The 23,123-nt window shown below is 60.4% G+C and overlaps 2 protein-coding genes and 2 long non-coding RNA genes across 8 annotated transcripts; 2 read left to right on the top strand and 2 right to left on the bottom strand.

Annotated features, from left to right (window-relative positions):
• Positions 1-440: 440 nt before the first annotated feature.
• Positions 441-8,344, bottom strand: ODAD3 (outer dynein arm docking complex subunit 3). Of its 2 annotated transcripts, none has more exons than XM_070623616.1 (13): positions 7,625-8,344; positions 6,474-6,595; positions 6,278-6,355; positions 5,053-5,214; positions 4,856-4,957; positions 4,632-4,757; positions 4,298-4,420; positions 3,610-3,762; positions 2,524-2,684; positions 2,214-2,439; positions 1,509-1,664; positions 966-1,050; positions 441-794 (listed from the first exon to the last, which is right to left on the bottom strand). In XM_070623616.1, the coding sequence occupies exons 1-13, from the start codon at positions 7,863-7,865 to the stop codon at positions 679-681; spliced, it is 1,851 nt and encodes a 616-aa protein (XP_070479717.1). In that variant the 5' UTR covers positions 7,866-8,344; the 3' UTR covers positions 441-678. The 2 variants fall into 2 exon arrangements, with proteins under 2 accessions (XP_070479717.1, XP_070479716.1); XM_070623615.1 differs by having other exon boundaries at positions 5,044-5,214; positions 7,625-8,087.
• Positions 5,012-6,703, top strand: LOC139083911 (uncharacterized). Its single transcript, XR_011541036.1, has 2 exons — positions 5,012-5,199; positions 6,299-6,703. It is a non-coding gene; the product is annotated as an uncharacterized lncRNA (long non-coding RNA).
• On the top strand, positions 8,098-22,482 carry PRKCSH (PRKCSH beta subunit of glucosidase II). 4 transcript variants are annotated; one of them, XM_070623612.1, is made up of 18 exons: positions 8,098-8,536; positions 8,861-9,012; positions 9,199-9,315; positions 9,778-9,873; positions 9,968-10,025; positions 10,901-11,018; positions 12,474-12,603; positions 18,260-18,344; positions 19,187-19,265; positions 19,866-19,952; positions 20,223-20,405; positions 20,504-20,570; positions 20,959-21,028; positions 21,261-21,350; positions 21,524-21,598; positions 21,688-21,787; positions 21,873-22,036; positions 22,147-22,482. In XM_070623612.1, exons 1-17 carry the CDS (start codon positions 8,343-8,345, stop codon positions 22,017-22,019), a joined length of 1,848 nt encoding a protein of 615 aa, XP_070479713.1. In that variant the 5' UTR covers positions 8,098-8,342; the 3' UTR covers positions 22,020-22,036; positions 22,147-22,482. The 4 variants fall into 4 exon arrangements, with proteins under 4 accessions (XP_070479713.1, XP_070479712.1, XP_070479714.1 ...); XM_070623611.1 differs by having other exon boundaries at positions 20,474-20,570; XM_070623613.1 differs by having other exon boundaries at positions 8,314-8,532; positions 20,474-20,570.
• LOC139083910 (uncharacterized) lies at positions 15,012-19,698 on the bottom strand. Its single transcript, XR_011541035.1, has 2 exons — positions 19,541-19,698; positions 15,012-16,352 (listed from the first exon to the last, which is right to left on the bottom strand). It is a non-coding gene; the product is annotated as an uncharacterized lncRNA (long non-coding RNA).
• Positions 22,483-23,123: the final 641 nt, after the last annotated feature.

The raw sequence follows: 23,123 nt of genomic DNA, 5'->3' as shown, positions 1-23,123 counted from the left end.
GCGGGTTGGGGCAGGCGGGACCCACACTCTCGGATGCCCCCAGGCGGACCCCCGCGCCCAGCTCAGGCCCCCGGGGTAGAGCTTCCAGCTCTCCCTATAGGTGTGTATCAACCTGTGCCCAGGAACAAGGCCACCTCTCTCTCCCAGGGGAGGGCTCTTTGCTGTGTCCCCAGGTGTGGGGGAGCTAGTGTGCACAGCTAAGTGGGGACAGGTCTACGTCCCCAGGCTGACAGTCCCCTGTCCTTAGACGGGGAGGGCTGATCCGCCCCAGGGGTGGGGGTATGTCCCATTTCTCTGGAGGGGCAGGGAGAGCCCCATGTGTCCCCAGCTGATGGCGGTCGTCACTGCCCCGGTCGGAGGGGTCTGGGTCTGCGGCGCTGGGTTTGAGGGGCAGCGTCTTTGGGGCGGAGCCGGATCAAGCAGAGGCGAATACCCAGGGGGCTGGTCGGTGACCTTTATTGCGCGATTCGGAGGCCGGCGCGGACTCGCCTGGGGAGATTTACTGTGGGAACGTCCAGCGGCCCAGCCTCCGTCTCTGCTCCGGGCGCCGCCGGCCCGCTCCGCTCCCTTGTGCCGGCGCGTTCAGCCCTTGAAGGGGCCGGTGGGCCGGCGGCTGGGCCCAGAGGGCTCGAGGACTCCGCAGGGGCCGGGAGACGCCAGGTGGGCGCCAGGGCGAGTCTAGGACCTCCGCGAGCGATTGCGCCTGTTGTGGGTTTCGATGAATTTCTGGGAACGCATCTTGAGCGCCGCGCGGGTCACCATGCCGTCGTCTTCGTCCTCACTCTCCTCTTCGTCTGCGAAGGGCGATGGGGGGGGATCCAGGTTCCCACCTCTGGCTCGGGTGTCTCTTCCTAGCCTTTACCACCCCACCCCACCCCCACCTGGGCCCATGGCCCGGCCTCGGACCACCTCCGGATGCTCGGCTTGGGCCCCCAGCTCCGCCCCTTTCTCCTGCCCGCACTGACCGAAGAACTTGTCCTTGGGCCTGGTGAGCGGCAGGGAGATGCGGGTGTTGTACAAGGGCAGCTTTCCCTCTAGGCTGGAGTAGAACTGGGGCGGGGGGGGGAGGGGGGGAGGGGGCAAGAGAGAAGAGTGAGGGCGGGGCCTGGACTGCAGGAAGCCGAGTTCCCCTCCTGCCCATCCCGCTCCGAGATACACCTGACTCCACACGCACGGCTGCCCACTCCTCCAGCTGAGTTTTTCTCGGGCCCGTCCGCGTCACCCTTTCTCGGCGCGCACCCTGATACCCGGCCCCATCTCCTCGTCCTCCCCCGAGACCCGCCCCTGGTCTCTAGGCCCCACCCCTTGGCCTCTCGAGACCCTCATCCCCCGGGCCCAATAGTATCCAGAGGACACTCTGGAAGCTCACCTGGCTAGTCCCTGGCTCCTCAAACCTCACCTGTTGTCCCTGAGGCCCATTCCCGGCCCCCCGGCCCCCCCACCCCCAGTCTTCCGAGGGTTGCCCCCGGCTCCTCGGTTTTCCGCCTCAGTCCTGGCGGCTCGGGCACCTCGCGGTTGGCGATGTGGCGCAGCATCTCCGGCACCTCGTGGCTCTGGAGTTGCCCCTGCAACTTCAGCAGCTTCTCCTCCACGAGGCCCAGCAGGTTCTGCAGATAGTCAGGCGCCTTGGGGTCCAGCTCCCTTCCCGCGGAGCGGCCGGCCTCCTGCGGCCGGGGGCGGAGTCAGGTCGGCCGGGGGCGGGGCCTCCGGGGCAGGCTCCACCCGGGGGCGGGGCTTTGAGCTGAGGGGCACCCAGCAGGGGCGGGTCCTCTAGGACAGACTCCACTCGGGGGCGGAGCTTTGGGCTGAGGGGCACCCAGCAGGGGCGGGTCCTCTAGGACAGACTCCACCCGGGGGTGGAGCTTTGAGCTGAGGGGCACCCAGCAGGGGCCACGCCTATGAGGGCAAAGCCTCTAAGAGCAGCGATGGGAGGAAGTCTTTTCGTGGGGGGGATAATAACTCGAGAGAAGCCTTTGGGGGGACGGGCTTCTGAAGAAATGGGACTCTGCTGCGGGATGGGTGGGGCTTCTGTCTCGGGCCGCTCCAAGATTGGAGGGGAGTCTCTGAGGTTTTAGAGGGGGCAAGGCGGGACCTTCCCACGGGACAGGATAATGGGGTTCCCCTAGGGACGTGGGTTGGGGCTTCCCCTGCAGGCAGGCCTCTGATGCCCCGGCGTGGGTTCCCTTGAATGGGCTACAAGGTGGGAACCTCACCTGGGTGGCTGCGCCTCCTCTTGGGTCCTGGGAAGTTGGGGGTGGGGCTCCCTCCCGGGCGGGGCCAGCCACTGAGACCTGGTGCAGCTTGCCTGCCAGGTGCTCCAGGCCCTCCCTGGTGGTCTGCATCGCCCGCAGCGCACGCTCCAGCTGCTCTCGGGCCTCCGTGCGCCGCTGCTCCTCCGCCTGGAGGCGCCCCTGCAACTCGGCTAGCAGCTTCTGCTCGCTGCAGGGAGTGGGGAGGCCGCCGTGGGAGCGCCACCCACCCCGCAACCCCCACTCTCGCCCTCGGGCCTCACCCGGGCCTCACCTCACCAGCGTGGCCTCCCCTGAGTACTTGAGGTCTTCGAGCTCCCGCTGCAGCCGCTGCTTCTCTTGCTTCAGCCTCATCAGCGTTTGCTCATTTTCGCTCTTGAGCGTCTCCAACTGCGTGAAGGTTTCACCTTGCGCCAGAAACCGCCGCACCACCGCCTGCGGGCCACCCAGCCTCAGTCAGAGCCGGGGCCTGGCGAGGCACGGGTGCACGCCTCGTCTTCCCCTTCCCCCGGGCACACAAGACAGGTGGCCTAAGCTGGTGGCTTCGGCCCAGCGATGTTTAGGGACTCTGGGATGCCTCAAAGGTCTGCAGTCCCGACAAACCATTTTTGCGGGCCCTTCCTTGTCTATATAAGGAATGTGAATGAGCCAACATCAGCTTGCGGGGCAAGGTACCAGGAGGCATCGCTGCTTTCCAGAACGAACGTGCCAGCGACATTCTGGCAGTGAATCTCGCCCAATCCCGTGAGTGATCCGCCCACCGGGCCTATTTCTGGAAAGGCGCCCAGCCCCAGTGTCCCAGATGACCACGTAGGTCCGAGACCCAGAAGTCCCCAGCGCCACCCATGGGAGAGGTCACAGGTTGGGGAGTCCCAAAGGGGAGAAACTGGACTAGAGTCCAGTGGGATCAGTGTTTGCAAGCGGAGGACACAAGGGTCTTAGAAAATGTCTAGGAAAACGCTGCAAGGCAGAGGTCCAGCTTGCCAGAGTCTGAGGGTGGCACGGGACAGTCTCCTGGGCCCCAGGCCATGTTACAGGCGCTGGAGACACAGGAGAGGACAGACAAAACTCCCGGTTCTGGTACAGCTCACTGCCAAAGAAGTCAGTGCCCGCGTCAGAGCGAACAGGAGAGAGAATGGTGGCGAGTGTAGACAGCGCGCGTGGGTTTTGCTGGGAGGGGCAGCAGAGAAACGGGGCAGTATCTGGAGGAGGTTTTGGGTGGGAGGAGCTGTCTTTTAAGAAGAGCGTAGGTTTGTGTGCTGAGGAGCCAACCTGGGAGAAAGGGGAGGCTGGATGTGTTGGCTTCGGGGCGGGCGGCTCGCGCGCGTCTGGAGCGGAGAGGGCTGCGGGCAGCACTCACGTGCGTTTCGGCCACGCCGGTGGCGTCCTTGACCTTGCCGAAGAGCACCTCCATCTGGTACATGCTCCAGCGCTGCAGCAGCTCCTGCTGCTTGACGTGCAGGCTGTCGTGGGTCACATCTTCCGACTGCAGCAGCACGTGCTCGCGCTGGGTCTGCTCGTGGGTTGAGGTCAGGAGGTCAGCTCCGGGATAAGGGCTTAAGACGGAGGCCAGGGAGGGGTAGCGGGAGGGGGGTCGAGGAGGGGGTGGGGCCTGGCCTGGGAGCCGGGGCAAAGGCTTGGGGCCAGGGACAGGCACCCAGGCAGGAGTCAGGAATCAGGAATCAGGAATCAAGGCTGCTCGGCCTCACAGGCAGCGCAGAGGGGCGGGGTCAACAGAGAGGGGCGGGGCCTACGGGTTAGGGGCGGGCTATAGGCGGGGTCAGATGCGGATGGGGGCGGGGCTGAGTCAGGTGCGGAAGGATGCGGACCAACCAGTGAGTAAGAGGAGGGCTGGAGACTCCTCCAGTAGGACGGTCAGATGGGGGGCGGGGTCAGGGAAGTGGGAGGCACCTTGGCATCCAGAGACGGTGGAGGCGGAGTCAGGAGAAAAGTCAGGGGTGCGGCAGGGTCTAAGATGCGTGCCAACGTGGGGGCGTGGCCAGGACCCCGCGGGGCACAGCTGGGGCCCCTCACCCCTGGGTGCCCACCTTGCGCTCCATGCGCTCGTTCTGCAGTTTCTTCTCCTCCGCTCGCTTCTTGCACTCAGTTAAGTTGCGCTCGCGCTTCCTGCGTTCTCGGAACACTGTCTCCTCCAGAGACTGCAGCTGGTTCTGAAGGGCGGGCGGGCAGGGGAACAGCGGGGCTGGCTGGCACCTACCGTGGCTCAGGGCCGGAGCCGCGGGCCCAACTCTGGGCAGCTGGGCCAGGCTGTAGGATCCTGGGAGATAGATGGGCGGGGCTCGGGGACAGCTAGGGTTCAGATTCTGGGGCCAGGGGACCAGGGTGGCTGGGCAGGACCCCCAGGGACCGGCGGGCTGGCACCTTGGCGATGTCCCTGGCGTTGAGCGCCTCTTGATTCACCACCTGCAGTTCCTCCACCTCGTGTTTGGTCCTCACCACCTCGGCCTCCACGGAGTCCAGCCGGTTCTCCAAGTGAAGGCTCTCCTCCTGGGACGTGGGAGGTGGGGCAGGCCTGTGACCTCCGTCCCTGGCCTGGCTGCCCCTCCCACTTGCCTCCCCGCCCCGCAAGCTGTCCTGGGCCCTACCTGGAGATAGGCCTTGAGCTGCAGGTACACGCTGGTGATGTGCTCCGCCTCCTCTGCCTTCATCCGGGCCTTCTCCAGGCGGTTCTCCAGGTTCCGCATGGTCTAGAGGGACGCCAGGCTGGGCTGAGTCCTCTCCCCCTGCAATCCCTCCCCCAGGACCGAGCGCCCCCACACCTCGCTGGCGCCACCTTGGCCACCTCCGTGTTGCTGTCTTGCACCTCGGCCATCTCCAGCTCGCGCAGGCTGTGCTGCAGCTGCAGCTCCTCCAGCCACTTCTGCCGCAGCCCCAGCTGGTGCCGCAGAGCGTTCAGCTGCTTCACCTTCTCGCTCACCCGGTGGTCCAGGTACTCCAGGGCCTGCTGGAGGGAGGCGAGCAAGGGCAGGCTCATCGCCACGGCCATATCCATTTATTTGCCTTCCAGATGTCTCCATAAGCACCTCCAAGCCATGGTGTCCAAAATTGAGCACTTGATCCTTCCCCAAACCTGCCCTTCTGGAATATTCCCCATCTCAGCTCCTGGCAGCTCCATCCTCCCAGGGGTCAAGTCCAAAACCTTGATGTCGTTGTCATCTTCTCTTTTCCTCTCCTGCCTACATCCAATTTCTTAGCAATCCTCTGCTCTATTTCAAAGGTTCCCCCGGAGATACCTCTTTCTTCATTCTTCTACCACTTTTCGGTGCGGCCAACACCATCTTTCACCTGGATGACCTCCTCCGGGCTCCCACTCTTGCTTCCTCACAGTCCATTTTCCACTTCTCAGATTCTTAGTACAAAATCCACACCCTTCATCGTGGCCAGCAAAGCCTGCTGCAAGATTCAGCCCTTGCTGGCCTCCCTGACCTCACCTCCTACGGAACCCCCTCACTCACCCCCATCCCACCACACTAGCTTCTCCGTGTCTCTAACACTCTATGCTCCTTCCTACCCCAGGGACTTTGCACTTGCTGTTCCATCTGTCTGGGGTGCTTCTCCTCAGATCATCTCCTGCCTGTTCCATTCTCAGCTCAAATATCACCTTCTTAGAGAGAGGCATCTTTGCTGTCCCCCACCACCAATCTAAGTGCAAACCCCTGTCCCCATACATCTATAGTAAGTCATTCTGTTTTATTTTACTTGTTTTTCTTGTCACTACTGGAAATCACTTTGTTTCTATATTTGTTGTTTGTAGGGGGTTTGGTCTGTTTTCTCCACTACGATATGAGGGGACTTTGTTTTTTCACTGCATGGTCCCCATCATCTCATACCATGCCAGGCACACCATCAGTGCGTGATAAAGATTAATTGAGTGAATAAATGAATGGCAGCTGATGTGGAGAACGGATTGGAGAGAGTGAGACGGGAGGCAGGGAGTCCAGTGGGAAGGGGACCTCCCCCCACTGGAAATGAAGGGGGATGGTCAGTGGAGTGGGGACACAGCAAACCTGGCCTGTCTTGTTCTTCAGGTACGGCTTCTCTGACTTCCACCCCCGAATCACTGCCTGGACCAATTTCTCATCTCCCTGCAACGAGAAGGGCTCAGTCCGCACTCACTCAGGCCACCTCTACTCGAGGTGGCGTCCTGCCCCCGGGATGCTGCCCCCGTCCCGTGGAACCTCTTCCCTGCCTCTGCACCCTCACCTGGAGCAGGTCCGTCAGCTGTAGCTGCAGCACCCTGATCTCATCGCGCAGCTGGTTGATGGTCTCCTGATTCTTCTTCATGTTCCACTGGGTGCTCTCATAAAAGGCTTTCCGGTCACCCTCTGGCAGATGACCAAGCAGAGTGTCACCGGAGGAGGGAGGGACTTCCCAGAGGAAAGGCCTTTTGGTAATCATCAACTTAATATTCTAACAATACTTCACTTTGAGCATTTATTTTGTGTTGGATGCTGGACCAAGAATTTTCCAGGTATCAAATACCAAATGCCAATAGGTGCATATCCAGATCCATGTCATACCCATTTTACGGATGAGAAGACTGAGGCTCGGGCTTATTAGAATGTTTGAGGCCATAAGCAGTCTGACTCCTGAGCCCATACTCTCAACCACTATGCAAGATTACCTCCTAATAATAATAAAACAACAATAATAATAATGGTTCACATCAGGATTTCTCAACCTTGGCATGACTGACATTTAGGATGGATAATTATTTGCTGTGGTAAGCTGTTCTGGGCATTGTCGAATGCTGAGCAGCATCTCTGGCCTCTACCCACTAGAAGCCAGTAGCACTCCCTTGACAATGTGACAACCAAAAATGTCTTCAGACATTGCCAAATGTCCCCTGGGGAACAAAAAAGCACTCTTCCATTGAGAACCACTGCTTTACACTTTATATTGCTTGACCATGTGCCAGGCACTGTTCTAAGCCCTTGACACATTTCAGCTTCCTATGGGGTAATACTGTTACTATCCCCATTTTATGGATGGAGAAACAGAATAATTAGGTTACTCTTAATTCCCCAAGATCAAACAATTAGTATACGCAGGAGCAGGTCCAGGGCAGTTTGAATCCCGAAAATCTGGCTCCAGAATCTATGTTCTTCACCACGCCATGCACGGGAGAAGACTTGAAACTACACAAAAGTAGGAAATACAGTCCAGTTGGTTCTGAGCCCAGAAAAAGTTTTATGAGAGATGAGGAAAACCATGAACAAGTAGGACTCTTTGCCTCCAGAAACTGGCCACCTGGATGAATGCCGGTGAAACGCCCTTGTTACACTTTGTGTGGTCAACGGGCTGGGGGGCACTCTTGATTCTTGACCCTTCCTTGCCCTCTGGAGCCATCTTACCTAACAGTTGTATCTTCCTTTGTAACTCAGCCACCTGCATCTGCACAGCGGCCTTCCCTCCGATGGCGTGGAGGGATCTCGACTTGGAATGGAGTGGGGGCCAGGCCTGTGCCGCACTCTTGCCTCGGGGGTGACGTTGGTTGGCCTGAGCCTGACTCCCCTTGACCTTGGAGGTGGTTGCAACCTGGTCCTGAACAGGTTGGACGTTGGCAGAGGCCGCCCAGCACAGAGGAGACGTCATGATTGGGTTGGGGCCGAGGGCCCCTGGGAGTTACAGGGGCGACTAGGAATAGCCCCTGTCCGGGATCCGTCAGCTCGGGTTCCTCGGACTCCGAGAATGCACTTTCCGACCGCTTGGCGGGGCCTCGCAGCATCTCCCGGTTGCTAGGTAACCTCCTCCCCCGCCTCCCTCCAGCGCTCCGATGGCAACCTCCCGCGTTCCACACCACCGCTCTCATTGGCTGACCCTGCGAGGGTGGGCGGTCCCAACAGGGGGCGGAGCAGACCGCTCAGCAGGATGGTGCGGGAGAGGGTACTTTGGCTCACGTGGCCATCCATCCCATTTCCTCCCCCACCCCGCCGGGGGTTTGGGGGCATTTTTCAGGAACTTTCTTTTCTGGATGCAGAACTCGCCACTCCCAAGATGGAGGCCCCTTGCGCCGCCATTAAGCGCGAACCTTCAGAACTATCCGTGTAAGGCTTCACAGTCCCATCCAAGATGGCCGCCCCGCTTCCTGCACCACTCTACTCGCCACTCCCAACATGGCGTCCCTGGCCCGCCGTTCCGGGCGCGCAGCGCGGTGCCGGAAGTGACGCATCCACACAGTTCCGCTTTCTGTCTGCAGGAGGCACCGATTGCTGCTGGGCCGGGGGGGCGCGGTGGATCTTGACCTTTGCCCCGGCCGCGTGTAGGTGATGAACTAACGGGTGGGAGGGCGTCCCACTTTCCTATGGCGGGCAGCCGGAGGGTGTGCGTCGGGAGAGGGGGAGACTGTTAACCCCTTCGGCCTATTGGCGGGAATTGGCTGGGTCACCCCCATAGGGAGCGGAGCTTTTGAGATCCCCGCCGTTGATAGGAGCAGAGTGGGACTCCCCTCCACTGGGCAGGATTGGGGAGACCCCTCCCCAAATGGGAAGCAGAGTGAGCCCTGATTGCCCGGAAGCGAAGGAGGAAGAGGTGCCTTCCTTTGGCTGGAAGTAGCCCTTTGCCCTGATTGGCGCCCCTTCTCGCCGCAGCGTGGGGGCCCAGCGTTTCTCCCCGCACCTGCTTCCTCCCACCGAACCCGTTTCCGGCCTCCGAGCCTCGGGCGAGATGTTACTGTTGCTGCTGCTGCTGCCCGTGTGCTGGGCCGTGGAGGTCAAGCGGCCCCGGGGCGTCTCCCTCACCTGTGAGTCCGCCGAGGTGGGACTGGGGTGTGGGCGGGCCCGACTTTGGCACCCAGGACAGGCACTTACAGCCTTCTGCCTCAGTTTCCCCGCCTCTGGGTAGGGAAGATGCCAATGCTCAGCTGGTGGGTGGGGGCAGAGGTGCCATTCGTTGGAGAATGACCTGGGCCCCTTGTCCCCCTGCCCAGACCATCACTTCTACGACGAGACCAAGCCTTTCACTTGCCTGGATGGCTCGGCCACTATCCCTTTTGATCAGGTCAACGATGACTACTGTGACTGTAAGGATGGCTCCGACGAGCCAGGTGAGCTTTTTCTCCGTTCATTCATTCATTCATTCATTCATGGTACATTTCTCGAGCACCTGGTGAGTGCCAGGTCCTGCCCTCACGTGGCTCCCTTTGGAGTCGGGGGAAGCAGGCACAGAAGTGAGTGATGGGTGGGTTGGTGAGGAGAGTCGCAAGCACTGTGGGAGCCCAGAGAGACCCCCACCCAGCCTGGGAGTCGGGAGGTGAGGTCTCCGCCAATCGAGGGGTGCTGCCAATGGAGGGGCCAGCATGTGCCAACACCTGGAGGTGGGAGAGGATGTGGGGCTGAAAGGGAGACAGAAACAGAGGTGAAGGCCGGGGAGGGAGGAGCTGGTGGGTCCCTGTTCGTAGGGCCTCGATGGGGACAGGCAGGAGGGAGCTCTGGAAGTTTCTGTTTCGGGTCCCGAGTTTGCAGCCATGTCCTGAGCACACACTGCCTCCCTCCCTTCTTCCTCACAGGCACGGCCGCCTGTCCCAACGGCAGCTTCCACTGTGCTAACGCTGGCTACAAGCCCCTGTACATCTCCTCCAGATGGGTCAACGACGGAGTCTGTGGTGAATGCGATGGCGCCCGCGCTTGGGGAAACAGGTGGTGGGGAGAGGGAGGAGGGACCTCCGGGTCTGATCGCGCGCCCCCTTCTGCCCTCAGACTGCTGTGATGGCACAGACGAGTACAACAGCGGGATCGTCTGTGAGAACACTTGCAAGTACGTGGGGACACCGACCCCAGGACCTGGCCTTGCCCTTCGCGGTCAGTCAGGCCCCCTCTCTTTTCTGCTTTTGTCTATCAAGTCCTCGCTCTGTGCTAGGCACCTTATGAACGCTGCGGCACCAGTATCCCTTCGGAAACAGGTGTAGTTGTTTCCCTATTCAGTAGCTGAGCAAACTCAAGTTTAGCCAGGAAAGTGACTTCCCCAGGCTCGCATAGCTCGGAGCTATCAGAGCGGGGACTCGAATTCAGGTTGGTCAAACTCGATACTCTGTGCTTTTCATTGCTATGCTTTGCTACAGGACCTGAGAACTGAAACGCGCACAGGCAGGCCATCTAAACAGAAATGGGCTGAGTAGGAGGCAGTAGGGAGTGGTGGGAACTGTGGCATCTAAAGGCACAGCTGCCCTCGACTCCTGTGAGTTGATGGCCGGTGGTAGGGCCAGATTTGTTTGCAAAGAAGCAAAAAATCGCCATACTTGGGGAAACTCTCCAGATCTGAGATCTTTTAAGTAGAGAGTGGCTCAAGCATGACACACTTACTGGCCCGATTGCCTTGTTGTCTGTGGGTCTTGACTTCTCTACTTGTCTCTCTTTTCTTTCTTGGGAGCCGACTTCCAGCCCCATATCCCAGCATTCCCGAGTCCCTCCCTTGACCCCGAGGATGGGAGAAACCTGCCCGCTGTCCCTCCTCCTGAGGACAGCGATGAGGGGCTCTGAGACCAAGAGAGCGGCGGGGAGGTGGCCGGGAGGAAGTGCTCTTTATCTCTCCCAGTGCGAGGGGTGGTGGGAACAGGTGAGTCGAGCCCTCCTGGAGGAGGCAGACCTGGGGGGCCCTCAGTGCCCGCTGGTGGTTCCTGTGTGTCCCCCCAGAGAGAAGGGCCAGAAGGAGAGAGAGACCCTACAGCAGATGGCAGAGGTTACCCGCGAGGGCTTCCGCCTGAAGAAGATCCTTATTGAGGACTGGAAGAAGGCCCGGGAGGAGAAGCAGGTGAGGGGTCCGGGGGCTGACCCAGGACCATCTGGAGGACGGGGCTGGCGAGGCCTGGCTGGGTTCACGTTTGCTTCTTGCCAGTGGTGTCCCGGGGCCAGTGACTATCTGTGCCTCAGTTTACTCATTTGTCCACTGGGCGTTTAGTTTTGGGGAAAGCTGTCACCAGCATGGCTGTCGACCAGAGCAGACTGAAGTAGGCTCAGAGGAGATCTGCTCCCTTCTAGAATGAGAGGGACGCATCCCAGTTCTGCCGTTCTGTTGTCTGGAAGCTGGGGCCCATGACTGTGTGACTTCCTGGTCCTGGGGGAGGACTCAGGACAGTGCCAGGTGCAGCGAGTGGGGGAGGGGTGGAGGAGTATGTGTCCCCAGGGGTGTGTCTCTCCCTCACCCCACCCCTGCTTGCTGCCCCCTTGGCTGTCTGATGGGTCAGAGTCCTCTGAGCTGCCCCTGGGCTCCTGCCTGAGCCACTGAGCAAGGGCTCCAGCTGTTTTTCTGCCCAGGGAAGGTTCCAGGTCTTTCTCTTCCACCCCCATGGCCTGGCTACTGAGGTCTGTTCCGAACTTCCAGGGCAGGGGGGCCCCTCCTGGGTTTGGAAGGTAGTGAGCGAGGTCTTTCCTGAATTCAGAGGATAGCATGGGGGGGGGGGGTGGCGCATGTGGTAAGGTTTGCTTCAAGTGACCTTTGCCCTCGTGAGAGCTAGAAGGATTCTGGAAGCAGGCCAGGCTGAGGTGGCAGCCACAGTCTTGGAAGGAAAGTGATCCAGTGGGGGCTGGGCCTAAGACCCTACAGCCTGGGGTTGCATCCCTAGGCTGGAGCCTGCCCAACACACTCGTTCCTTCCTGAATTATCCATAGAGCCCGAGGATGTGCCATGCGCTGGGCATGAGGCTGGAAGGGGCCCTGGAACTACCTCAAGGGCACATCTTCTAGCGTGAGGGACAGAGAGACAAAGTGACACCCAGGGCTTTTGAGAAAAGGGACATTTGGGGCTGTGAGGCCTACAGGAGACTCTTGCCCAGTCCACCTCCCCCTGCCCGTCTTGGTGGCAAGAAGCAGGGAAGACTTCCTGGAGGAGGAGGCCTGTATGAAAACTAAAATCTTTCGGGTAATTCAGAGTTAGCCAGGCAGAGTGTTCCAGAGAGAAGGAAAGCATGTGTGAAGAACTGGGGGCAGAGAGTGTTGGGGGTCTGAATGTGAGGGCAGTTGGATCCTGGAGTTTAAGAGAGTGATAGGGCACATGGGGCTGGGGAGGTGGGCAGGGCCTGGTCACTCTGGGCCTGGGGGGCTACGTGGAGGGGTTTGGGTTTCCCTCCAGTGGGCTGTGGGGAACCACAGCCAGGGGGACACCCAGGGAGGTGTGTGTTCTGGACAATCCCATAGCCACCCTGTGGAGTAGAGGTGGGGAGGGGACAGAACAGAGGGAGAGCTGGCCCTTTGCTTTCTGCCCACCCAGAAAAAGCTCACTGAGCTACAGGACGGAAAGAAATCCCTGGAGGACCAGGTAGAGATGCTGCGGACGGTGAAGGAGGAGGCCGAGAAGCCAGAGAAGGAGGCCAAGGACCAGCACCGGAAGCTGTGGGAAGGTACGTGGTGGGCTGGCCATCCCTCACCCTTGGCTCCTGGCCGGAAAGAGCATGGGCCCAGGAGACGCTTGCCCGTTATCTGTTGTCTGTTGTCTCCGCCAACTTTTTTTTTTTGTAGTTCACATACAACATTTATTAATTTCAGGTATATGACATAATGATTTGATATTCCACCAACTTTTGATTGTGATGCCTCAGCTCTCGGGTGCCTTGTTATCTTCGAGTGTGTGTCGGTCATCGTATGTGACAGTCATTTATAGGAATGATTGGCAGCCTAGGACGAGACGTCCTTCTCTCGAGAGGAGGGGCCTTTCTTTCTGCCAGCGTGTGGCAGCACTACCATTTGGGGATCCCCCAAATCCAAATTCAGGCTGAGGTTCCTCCAGCCTCTCGGGTAGCGTGAGATCCAAGCAGAGGCTGGGCGATTTCTGGTCCAGCCTGTCCCTGTGGGGATCGCCACTGGGGGTCCTGGCTTAGTTACTGGGGAGGGTCTGTTATGAATGCCCCTACCTGGGACTTCAATTTCTATCTCTCTTGCCTCTCAAGTTCTCATCCACATTTGCCAGGATCGGCCAAGTCCCTCTGGGCAAAGGCAGCTTCTGCTCTCTTTCCTTCCTGAGTTCCTCTTTGCCCCCACAATTCCTGTTGCCTTGGTTGCTTTTCTTTTTTTTTAAAGGTATGGTTTTTGGTGAGGAAGATTGGCCCTGAGCTAACATCTGTTGCCAATCTTCTTTTTTTCCTCCCCAAAGCCCCAGTACATAGTTGTATATCCTAGTTGTAGGTCCTTCTGGTTCTTCTGTGTGGGACACCACCTCAGCATGGCTTGATGAGCAGTGTGTAGGTCCGCGTCCAGGATCTGAACCCCCAAACCCTAGGCTACCGAAGTGGAGCGTGCACACTTTACCACCACACCACTGGGCCAGCCCCTGCCTGGTTTTAAAATGGTGTTATACGCTGTGTCCAGCATTTTCTGGCTGTTGGGAGATCAGCTCTCATGGGGAATCTGAAACCTCAGTCCTCGTTCCCAGTCTGCTGCGTGGGGGGACATGCCGTGGCAGCAGCAGAGGAAGGGGATGTCGGCGGAAACCCACTCCACACTAGTTAAGGTACATAGCGTTGCTGGGAGCATTGGAGGTGTGGCCCCCAGCTGCTTGCCTGGCTGGTAACCAGGACTGGGCAGCTCCCTCAAGGCTACACTATTGATCTCCTCCATCTCTCTGGACTTCTGCATCCTTCCTTCCCTCCCTCCCTCTGCCAACTGGCTCTCCCTGATTTCTCATAACCAGTAATTAAGTCATTCACCGATGAGCACCTGGGGTGTGCCAGGCACACCCCAGGTGCCACCAATACAGCACTGAACAAGATGGAGAAAGCCCCCTGCCTGCAGAGGGAGGGAGGGAGTGAGCGAGCCAGGGAGAAGGGACAGGTGCAAAGGCCCTGAGGCAGCCGCACACCTGGTTTTTAAGGACCAGCAAGGAGGCCATGGGGCTGGAGGGAGTGAGCGAGGAGAGTTGGGGTGGGCAGACTAGAGTGGGTGCCCATGGGGCAGGCCGTGCAGGGCCTTAGGGACCACGGGGTGGACTTGGGCTTTTGCTCTGTGTAAGGTGGGAGCCATAGAGGATTCTAGCAGAGGAGGAACAGGAGCTGGGAAACCAGAGAGGAGCTCCCTGCACTGGTCCAGGCAACAGAGGAGGAGGCTGGGACTGGGGTGGGAGCCGTGGAGGTGGAGAGAGGTGGGCACATGCTGGATGCCGGCTGAAGGCCGACTGCAGCTGGCTATGCCCGCCCTCCCCGGGCCTGGGGCAGGTGAGCAGAGAGCTTCTCAGTCTGGAACGGCTGCCCCCAAGCTCCGCCTTCCCCTCCAGGGCTGGGCTGCGGGGCAGCCTCTTCTCTGTGCTGGTGGAGCCCGACGTCCTGACCCTCCTTGTTCGCTGGGTTTCTGAGGCCTGGATTTCCCCCGGCCCCTTTCTTAGGTCTGTGAACTTTTTCTCCACGTCCTTTGTGGAAGCCACTGCCCCATGCAGGGGTCTTCCTGCCCTTTCTCCTGGTGGCCCCCACTCTGATCCATCTGCTCAGTGGGCCCAAGACCCCACTGGGCGGCCTCTTTGGGGCTGGGACCCTGATCTCTGTCTTCTTTCTTCTTTGGTTCCCTGCCTGGAACCCCAGCTGTACCTGAATGTACCTGCCTGTAGATGTCCCACAGGGACCCCAGGCTCTCCAGGTCACCCCCTCATGCCCCAAGCTTCCTTCGCTCCTCTGAGTGACAGCCAGCCTCCTGAGGCTGCTAGAATTAAACAAACACAGAGACCAGGGGTTGGTAAACTATGGCCCTTGAGCCAACTGCAGCCCACAGGTCTGATCTGGCCCGCCATCTGCTTTATCAATAAAGTTTTATTGACACAGTCATGCCCATTTTTTAGATAATGGTTTATGGCTGCTTTTGTGATACAACTGTAGAGTTGAGTGATTCCAACAGAGACCTTATGGCCTGCAAAGCCCCAAATATTTATCATGGGACCTTTCACAGAAGAAGTTTGTCAACCCCTGATAAAGACATCGGTAGCGGGGGCTGGCCCAGTAGCATAGTGGTTAAGTTTATGTGCTCTGCTTCGGCAGCCTGGAGTTTGCCAGTTCAGATCCTGGGCATGGACCTACGCACTGCTCATCAAGTCATGCTGTGGCGGGGTCCCACATAGAAAGGGCTAGAAGGACCTACGATATACAGTTATGTTCTGGGGCTTTGGGGAAAGGGGGGAAAAAAGGGAAGATTGGCAATAGATGTTACCTCAGGGCCAATCTTCCCCACCAAAAAAAGAAAAGAAAAAAAAAGACTGGTAGTTTCTTCCACACTGACTGTGGGCCTTCCAGAGCACCAGGAAGTTGTTTCATCTGCATCATCTTATCACCCTTCCCTTTCCCCATGAAGTGCACCCGGACATAACCCCATTTCACAGTTGAAACTGAGGCCAGAGAGGCCACTGATTGCCCAGTATCACACAGCAAAGCTAGATTGATGCGTAGCTGTCTCCTGTTGCACACCTGGTCCCTTAACCACAGGCTCAAGTCACCCGTCTGTTCCTGCCTTGCACAGTGCCCTGCAGGAGTCCTCCCTCCACCTCTGGGCTCTGGCTCCTCTCTGGGCTTCCTTCCTGGGTAGGCTCTGCCCACCTGTGCCAGCACGACCCCAGGCAGCCCAGCTTCTTTCCTGGCTCAGCAGCCCCAGTGGGTAGAGGGTACCACTTTCCCATGAGCCTCAGCACAAGTCCCAGGGAAGGCTCCCATTGGCTCGTCCCAGGTCATGTGGCCATCCATGAACTAATCCCTGCGGCGAGGGGGTACAGTGCACACTCTGATTGGCCAGGCCTGGGTCACATGCCCATCCCTAGAGGCAGGAGGTGGGATCAACTCTGGCAGGCCCCAAGGGGGATGGAGGAGGTGCATTGTAGACCAGTGGGGGTTTTGCTGGAAAGGATTGCCCCCCTTCCCCGGGTCCCGTCTTCCTGCTGTGCTCTCCCCTCCTGAGTTTTGGAGTGAGTAGATAGTGCCCAGATCAGACCCATCCAGGGCCAAGACCTTAGGGTCACCCAGCTCAGACTTTCAAGGGTGGTTTGAGTCCCCAGGCCAGATCATCAGGGGCACAAGAGACGTAGGGTGTGACTTGGGGCCTTGAAAGAAGACTGGGAGTCCTCTGCTCCATTTCTTCCCGGTTTTCATCCGATTTTAAATATTCCGTCTGATTTCCGTGTTCTCTGTGAAAAAGATTTTTTTTTATAAATGTCTAGAAAGTAATAAAGTAGGGAGAGTCTTTTTCTCCAGGGTAACCTCTATGCAAGAGATCTGAAAGCTTTTAGATTTTCCTGCCTGTCCCAGACAGAGACGCAGCTCTCACCAGCTCTGTGGCCATTTCAGTGGCCACGTGTAGCCGGTGGCTGTCCTTTTGGACAGCACAGGTGTAGACCGTGTCCATCGTTGTGGAAAGTTCTATTGGACGACGGCACTGGCCTATATGCTGTATGGCTGTGGTGCTGTATCAGTGGGTACTTGGTTTCCTTTTTAATTTTCGATCTTTAATTTCTCTCTTACTGTGATAAAATGTCTATAACATATACAAGTTACCATTTCAGCCATTTTAAAGCGTACAATTCAGTAGCATTAAGTACATCCACAGTGTCGTGTTGCCAGCACCACTGTCTAGTTCCAGAACGTTCCCATCCCCCGAAAAGGGAATCCCATGCCCATTAAGCCGTCTATCCCCGTGCACCCTCCCCCAGCCCCTGGCGCCCACTCATCTGCTTCCTGTCTCTCTGGATTTGCCTGTTCTGGGCATTTCATATAAATGGGACCATACGTTATGCGGCCTTTTCTCTCTGCCTTCTTGCACTGAGCATCACTTTTTGAGGTTCATCCACGTGGTAGCGTGTGTCAGGACACCAATTCTTTAACAGCTCTGTGTGTTCCATTGCGTGACCCTTGCAGGATTTATTTTCTCCAGTGACCATTTTTTCTATCAGGTGTTTGCTATCTTCATCATTTCTAAGTGCACATTATGTATTAGAGGGTTGGCCCTTTCTGACTTAAGTTACATACATTTTCTCCTTTTCTATCATTCACCTTTGGTGCTGGGTTCTTGGTGCTTTGTGGCCAGGCCACGTTTCAGGAAATGAATTCACTCCTCTCATCTTTGCTTCTGTTTTCCCTCATTTGGGGAAGCATCCCTGTGCATGGGCCTGGGCAGACTGGCGCCCGGTTTCCCTTAGCGCACGTCCTCAGTCTGGAGTTGGCTGAATCGGAGGCAGCGCACCACATTTTGACCCAGATTCCCAAAGGGTGACAGGGACGAGCGAGGGCTCCGGAGGCTGATGGACAGCTGGGTGAAGACGGGCAGCTCTCGTCACCCGGCTGAGCCTCACACCTCCATCTGGGAGAGTGACAGTGTCAGCCGGGTCAGCTAGCGCATTGTGGGATCTCCTGGGGTGACCCATGATGTGTCAGAGGACACACCACTTGTCACACTTGGTCCTGTTTTAGAGGGCAGAGCTGAGGCTTGGTATACAGTAGGAGCTTAATCATTGGAGCTGCACTGGTGGCTGTTTCCCCTCCCCTGGGCTAGGTGGGGATAAGGCAGGCAGAGGCAGGACCATCAGTTCCCTCAGTGCAGTGGGCCCCCTTCGCCTGAGACCCTCCCCCGGAGCCCCAGGAAGGCCCCCCTTGCCCAGCCACCCCCGCCCCTAGTGTCCGTCCCCTGGTCTCCTTCAGGTGGGAGAGTGAGCCCGGCAGGTGCTTGCTCTTCCCGTGGGGGCCTCTCAGATCTAATGCACGGTCCCCTGCCTGCCCCTCACGTGCTCTCTGCCTGTCCCTGCTTGTTCAAACTGAAAGTCCCAGGAGTGACCTTGACCCCCGCATCTGAGCCATCATGAGACCCCCTCAGCGCCCCTTTCAGAATCTCCCCACAATCGGGCACTTCTCACCACCGCCTCTCCCCTCCCCTGGCTGGGCCTCGTCATTGCCTGGCTCCCGCCCCCAGTCTGTCCCCACAGTGGCCTGACTTAGGGCCCCCGTGCCCAACAGAGGGCCCCGCGGGGTTTTTGGGCAGACAGGGTGGGGGCGGCAGGAACCCACGGGCAGGGTGGAGGGTGACGGAGCCGCCCCTCCACAGAGCAGCAGGCCGCCTCCAGGGCCCAGCGCGAGCAGGAGCTGGCGGCCAACACCTTCCAGGAGCTGGACGACGACATGGACGGGACGTGAGTGCCCGCGCAGCCGTGGGCCGGGGTCCCTCCTCCCACCCCCCCTTCAGAAGCCAGCCAGAGGACCCTCCTGGCCAGGGGGCCTGAGCTGGTCCCAAGCCCTTCTGAGTGAGCTCGGCTTACTCACGTGTAGAATGGGTGCAGGGCAGCCCTGCGGGGGAGGATGTGGGCGAGGTGACAAGCCATCCCACTGCTTTTCCCAAGCTTCCTCTGTGGCCTGGGACACTGGGGAGAAAGCCAACCCTGGCTTTGAACCCTGCTGTGCCCCTGCACTTGCTGGCTGGCCCCAGGCTCGTGGCTTGGTGGAGGCTGGGCAGGCACCCGGTGGGAGGTGTGGGGTGGTGAGAGCCGAGGGTGCTCAGAGGGACCCGGGGGCAGCATGGGCAGGGCAGGCCATTCCTCAGTTAGCGATGGTGACAGGTAGGGGACAGGATGTGGTGCCCGGGCCACTATGCCTATTTGGGCTTTGCTGGGTGGGGGGGGCGCCAGGCAGAGGGCAGTTTCAGTGCATTGGGTTCTAAGGGTGGAAGGAAGTGGGAGTGGGTGGGCGGGAGGAGACAGGATCTTGGGGGACACAGGGAGGGTCCAGGGGTCTTCTGACCCCACCCCTGTCTCTCTCCCTCCTTTGAGCCCCTTCAGGGTTTGTGGAGACCTTGGGAGGGGAGCAGCCGGGCGACTGGGCAGCTGGGACCTGCTCCTCCTGGGGGCGGGGGTCCCCAGAGCCCCCCTTCTCCCACCTTCCTGCCACCAAGTTTTGGGGGGGCCCTGGCGGGGGGAGCGGGCGGCTGGCTGGAAGCCAGTGGGCCTCACCCCTCCAGCCTCTGCCTGCTCCCCTGCAGGGTCTCGGCGGCCGAGCTGCAGACCCACCCGGAGCTGGACACGGATGGGGACGGGGCACTGTCAGAAGGGGAGGCCCAGGTACCCCCCTGCCCCTTGGCCTAAGACTTCTAGAAGGATTGCCCCAGGTGGCCTTGGGGATGGGGGGCAGGGGACAGGCCGGCTGTGGACTGCTACCACGGAAGGCTCCCCGTGGGCCCCGGCCAGGGCTGCTGGGGTGGCTGGCTTCTCCCTGCCGTTTGGGACCGGGTGGGTCATGCAGGTGCCACAAGTGTCTGGTAAGGACAGAGCCGGGTTTCGCACCCACATGCCTCTTTTGCTCCCCCAAGTGTGTGTCCCCAGTTCACCCTCCTCACCTGCTGGCCTCTGGCTCCTGGGTACCTGCTCCTTGGTCCCTCTGTCCATCCCTCCCCGGCCGTCCTCGGCCTGTCCTCCCTCTGACGGCCTGGCAGCTCTGGTCCTGGGTTCTCCTTCTCCCTCTCTGTCTCTGTCCCTCCAGCCCCACCTCTGTCCTGCAGGCCCATGCTGCCCCCTTCTGGCCACTGTGCCTCACCCGGCCTGGCTGTGGGCCCGCAGGGACGCTGGTGCCTGGCACCTCGGCCTCAGGCTCCTGTCTAGCCAGCCAGGGGCTCAGGGGGCCCGTGGAGGCCCCGCTCCGACACTGCCCTGACCCACGCACAGGCCCTCCTCGGGGGAGACGCACCGACGGACTCCACTGCCTTCTACGACCGTGTCTGGGCTGCCATCCGGGACAAGTACCGGTCCGAGGTCAGTGCGGGCCAGGGGACGGGGGTGGGGCCCTGTGCCCCACCCGCCGCACCTCCCAGAGGAGCTGCCTCCAGTTCTGGCACTGGGCCACCCTGGCCAGCTGGGCGCCCCCGGCTCCCTCTGTAGAGGCCCCCCCACCCCCAGCTGTCGGAGCCTCCCTCCCTGCAGTAAGGGGTGGGGACATGGAGGCTGCCCCTTGGGTGATGGGCTCGAGCCCAGGCTGGGGGTGGACCCTGGGTCCACGGCACTGATCCCCCACGTGCCCGTCAGGCACTGTCCACCGAGCCGCCAGTGCCTTCTGCTCCTGACCTGCCGGAGCCCAAGGAGGAGCAGCCCCCCGTGGCCTCACCGCCCTCAGAGGACGAGGAGGAGGAGGAGGAGGAAGAGGAGACGGAAGAGGAGGAGGAGGAGGAGGAAGAGGAGGAGACCCAGGGGCAGGGCGAGCAGCCCAAGGTGCGTGTTTGGAGGAGAAGGGGATGCGCGGTGGGGTGGGGTCCCTCGCTGATGTGCCCCTCCCCCAGGAGCCCCCGCCCCCACTGGTGCCCCCACAGACCGCCAGCCCCGGCGAGGAGGACAAGATGCCACCCTATGATGAGCAGACACAGGCCTTCATCGACGGTGAGGCCCGGCCGGGGAGGGAGCGGACCCTGCCCAGACCCCAGGCCCAAGGAGGGACCCTGAGCGAGCCGGGGGTTTGGGCATCCTGGAGGGGGTGGTGAGGGCCTGGGGAAGCCAGCGCCACCCCCCAGCCCCAGGGGCCCTCCCGCCTCCTCACGGCTGCCACTTGTTTGTGCCACCCCAGCGGGCGGGCCAGGAGCCAGCTGGGCCCTGGGAGCCCTGGGCCCGCTCCCTGGGGAGCTGAGAGCCTGGGCAGCGGGGTGGGGTCTGCCCTGCAGCTGGCAGGGCACCGTCTTTGCCCAGAGCCAGGGGGCCGGGGGGAGCGGGCATGTCCATCTTCCTGGATGGCAGTGGGGGCCCCTCTGACCTGCCCCGCCCCACCCCCCAGCCGCCCAGGAGGCCCGCAACAAGTTCGAGGAGGCTGAGCGGTCCTTGAGGGAGATGGAGGAGTCCGTCAGGTAACCTGGTGCCCTGCCCCACCCCGCCTGCTGCTGGCCCCAGAGGAGGCGGCACCCAGGAGTCGCCCAGGCAACGTGGGGAGGTGGCAGTGGCTGCTGCAGGGAGGGTCCCCAGGGGCGAGGAGCCCAGCCTGCACGCGTCCCTCCGTCCCTGGCGCGGGTCTTCCCTCGGTGTCCCCAGCCGGGCGGGGGCGTCCCCGGCTCCCCTGACCCGCTCGGCCTCCCCTTCCAGGAACCTGGAGCAGGAGATTTCATTCGATTTTGGCCCTGACGGGGAGTTCGCCTACTTGTACAGCCAGTGCTATGAGCTGGCCACCAACGAGTGCGTCCCTACGGGCAGGCGGGTGGGCGAGCGGGGCGCTGGGGAGGCCTGGGAGGGTGGCAGCTGTGCAGGCAGTCAGTGGAGTTGAAGATACCTGTGAGCCCCCGATGTGTGGGGCCACCCAGGAGGCTGGGGTCCCGTGGCCCCCGCCCACCAGCCCCTTCCCGTGACAGGTACATCTACCGGCTCTGCCCCTTCAAGATGGTGTCACAGAAACCCAAGCTCGGCGGCTCCCCCACCAACCTCGGGTGAGTGGGCTTAGGCCGGGCCCTCTGCCCACAGCACCCCTCCCCCCACACCTTCCTCGCCGGTCCCCCTAAGTCCCCCTCTCCTGCAGCACCTGGGGCTCGTGGGCCGGCCCCGAGCACGACAAGTTCAGCGCCATGAAGTACGAACAGGGCACGGGGTGCTGGCAGGGCCCCAACCGCTCCACCACCGTGAGTGCCTAGCGGGCAGGGGGGCGAGGGGGGACGCCGGCGCCTGCCAGCCCACTGAGCCCCTGGCTGCCCACCGCCCGGCCAGGTGCGCCTGCTGTGCGGGAAGGAGACGGTGGTGACAAGCACCACGGAGCCCAGTCGCTGTGAGTACCTGATGGAGCTGATGACGCCGGCTGCCTGCCCGGAGCCGCCGCCCGAAGTACCCGCCGAAGGGGACCACGACGAACTCTAGGCCTGCCCGGCGCAGAGGTGGGCCTGGAGGCGGGGTCCTGCCCGGCCATGGGGGCCCCGCGGAGTCTGAGGCAGGCAGACCCGCCTGTCTCCTCCGTCTCCATCTTTCTCATCTGGTCTTTCCTCAGCCCCAGAACCTCAAAGCGTGGAAGCAGCTCCGGCGGTGCCACCCACCCCTCCGTCCGTGGACCAAGGGCTGTCCCTCTGGGTCTCCTCACCCTCCCCAGGGGCGCAGAAACCGTGGGGGGCTCTGTCCTGCTCTCGGGGGCTGGGGGCACAGAGCCACATTCCCAGGCCCCAGCCGCCTCCAAAGATGAATATAAGGGAGCTCGCCCTCCCTGGGTCCCCACCTTGGTGGCTCCCCCCACCCCACCCCACCCCTGCCCAGGGCATCTGCCTCCCATCCTGTGGGGACAAATCACTTGACCTGTGACCTCAAAACAATAAACATGATCCCCCCCCCACTGATCTGTGTCTGCCTTGCCTTGCTCGGGTGTGAAATAGGCCGTGGGTGGGCAGAGGGTGCAACCCAGGGGAGCAGATCCTGTGAGGGCCTCCTCCACCTTCAGGCTGGCTCCACAGGTGGGGCTTCATCAGGCCCCCAAGTCACACCTGAGGTGATTCACACCTGGATGGTTCACACCTAAGATGTCTGGCACCAAAGAACAGAGGGACCCTGGACCCCTTCCATCTGGGTTTCCGCCTGCGCCAGCCTCCCACCTTCCTTGAGTCTCGTGTGCTCTGGGGAGACCAAGAGGCTCCAGATGAGACCCAGGGCCAGAGAGGGGCAGTGGCTTGCACACGGCCACACAGCCAGGGCCCATGGCACACCCTCCAACGCTCCCTGCACGCCGGCACAGACACCCAAGGCTGTAAGATTCTGAACTTTTATTTTCTGGCATGAAAAGTACAAATAATTAAACAATTCCATGTAAAAGTCTGTTACCGCGGCCAGGCCTGTAATCCCGGTAATAAATAGTCTAAACGCAACGCAAAGTGTTCTTGTTGGGTTTTGGGTTTGTGTGTGTCTTTTTTTTTTGTCTTTTTTTTTTTTTTTTTCTTACAGTTCTTTATCACCTCCAACACGGACTCTGATTTGAAACCT

This window comes from Equus przewalskii, chromosome 6 (genome assembly GCF_037783145.1).
Source record: "Equus przewalskii isolate Varuska chromosome 6, EquPr2, whole genome shotgun sequence".
Lineage (NCBI taxonomy): Eukaryota > Metazoa > Chordata > Mammalia > Perissodactyla > Equidae > Equus > Equus przewalskii.
This window is presented reverse-complemented; position numbering and strand designations above follow the sequence as displayed.

Excerpts from the sequence above, each read along its gene's own strand:
- ODAD3 (XM_070623615.1), bottom strand. The coding sequence starts at position 7,865 with ATGACGTCTCCTCTGTGCTGGGCGGCCTCTGCCAACGTCCAACCTGTT. Across the intron at positions 6,596-7,624 it reads AAGGAAGATACAACTGTTAG|AGGGTGACCGGAAAGCCTTT; the intron begins GTAAGATGGCTC and ends GTCATCTGCCAG. Across the intron at positions 5,215-6,277 it reads TGAAGAACAAGACAGGCCAG|CAGGCCCTGGAGTACCTGGA; the intron begins GTTTGCTGTGTC and ends GCCTCCCTCCAG.
- PRKCSH (XM_070623611.1), top strand. The coding sequence starts at position 8,343 with ATGGCCGCCCCGCTTCCTGCACCACTCTACTCGCCACTCCCAACATGG. Across the intron at positions 9,316-9,777 it reads GGATGGCTCCGACGAGCCAG|GCACGGCCGCCTGTCCCAAC; the intron begins GTGAGCTTTTTC and ends TCTTCCTCACAG. Across the intron at positions 20,406-20,473 it reads GGCAGGGCGAGCAGCCCAAG|GAGCCCCCGCCCCCACTGGT; the intron begins GTGCGTGTTTGG and ends CCCCTCCCCCAG.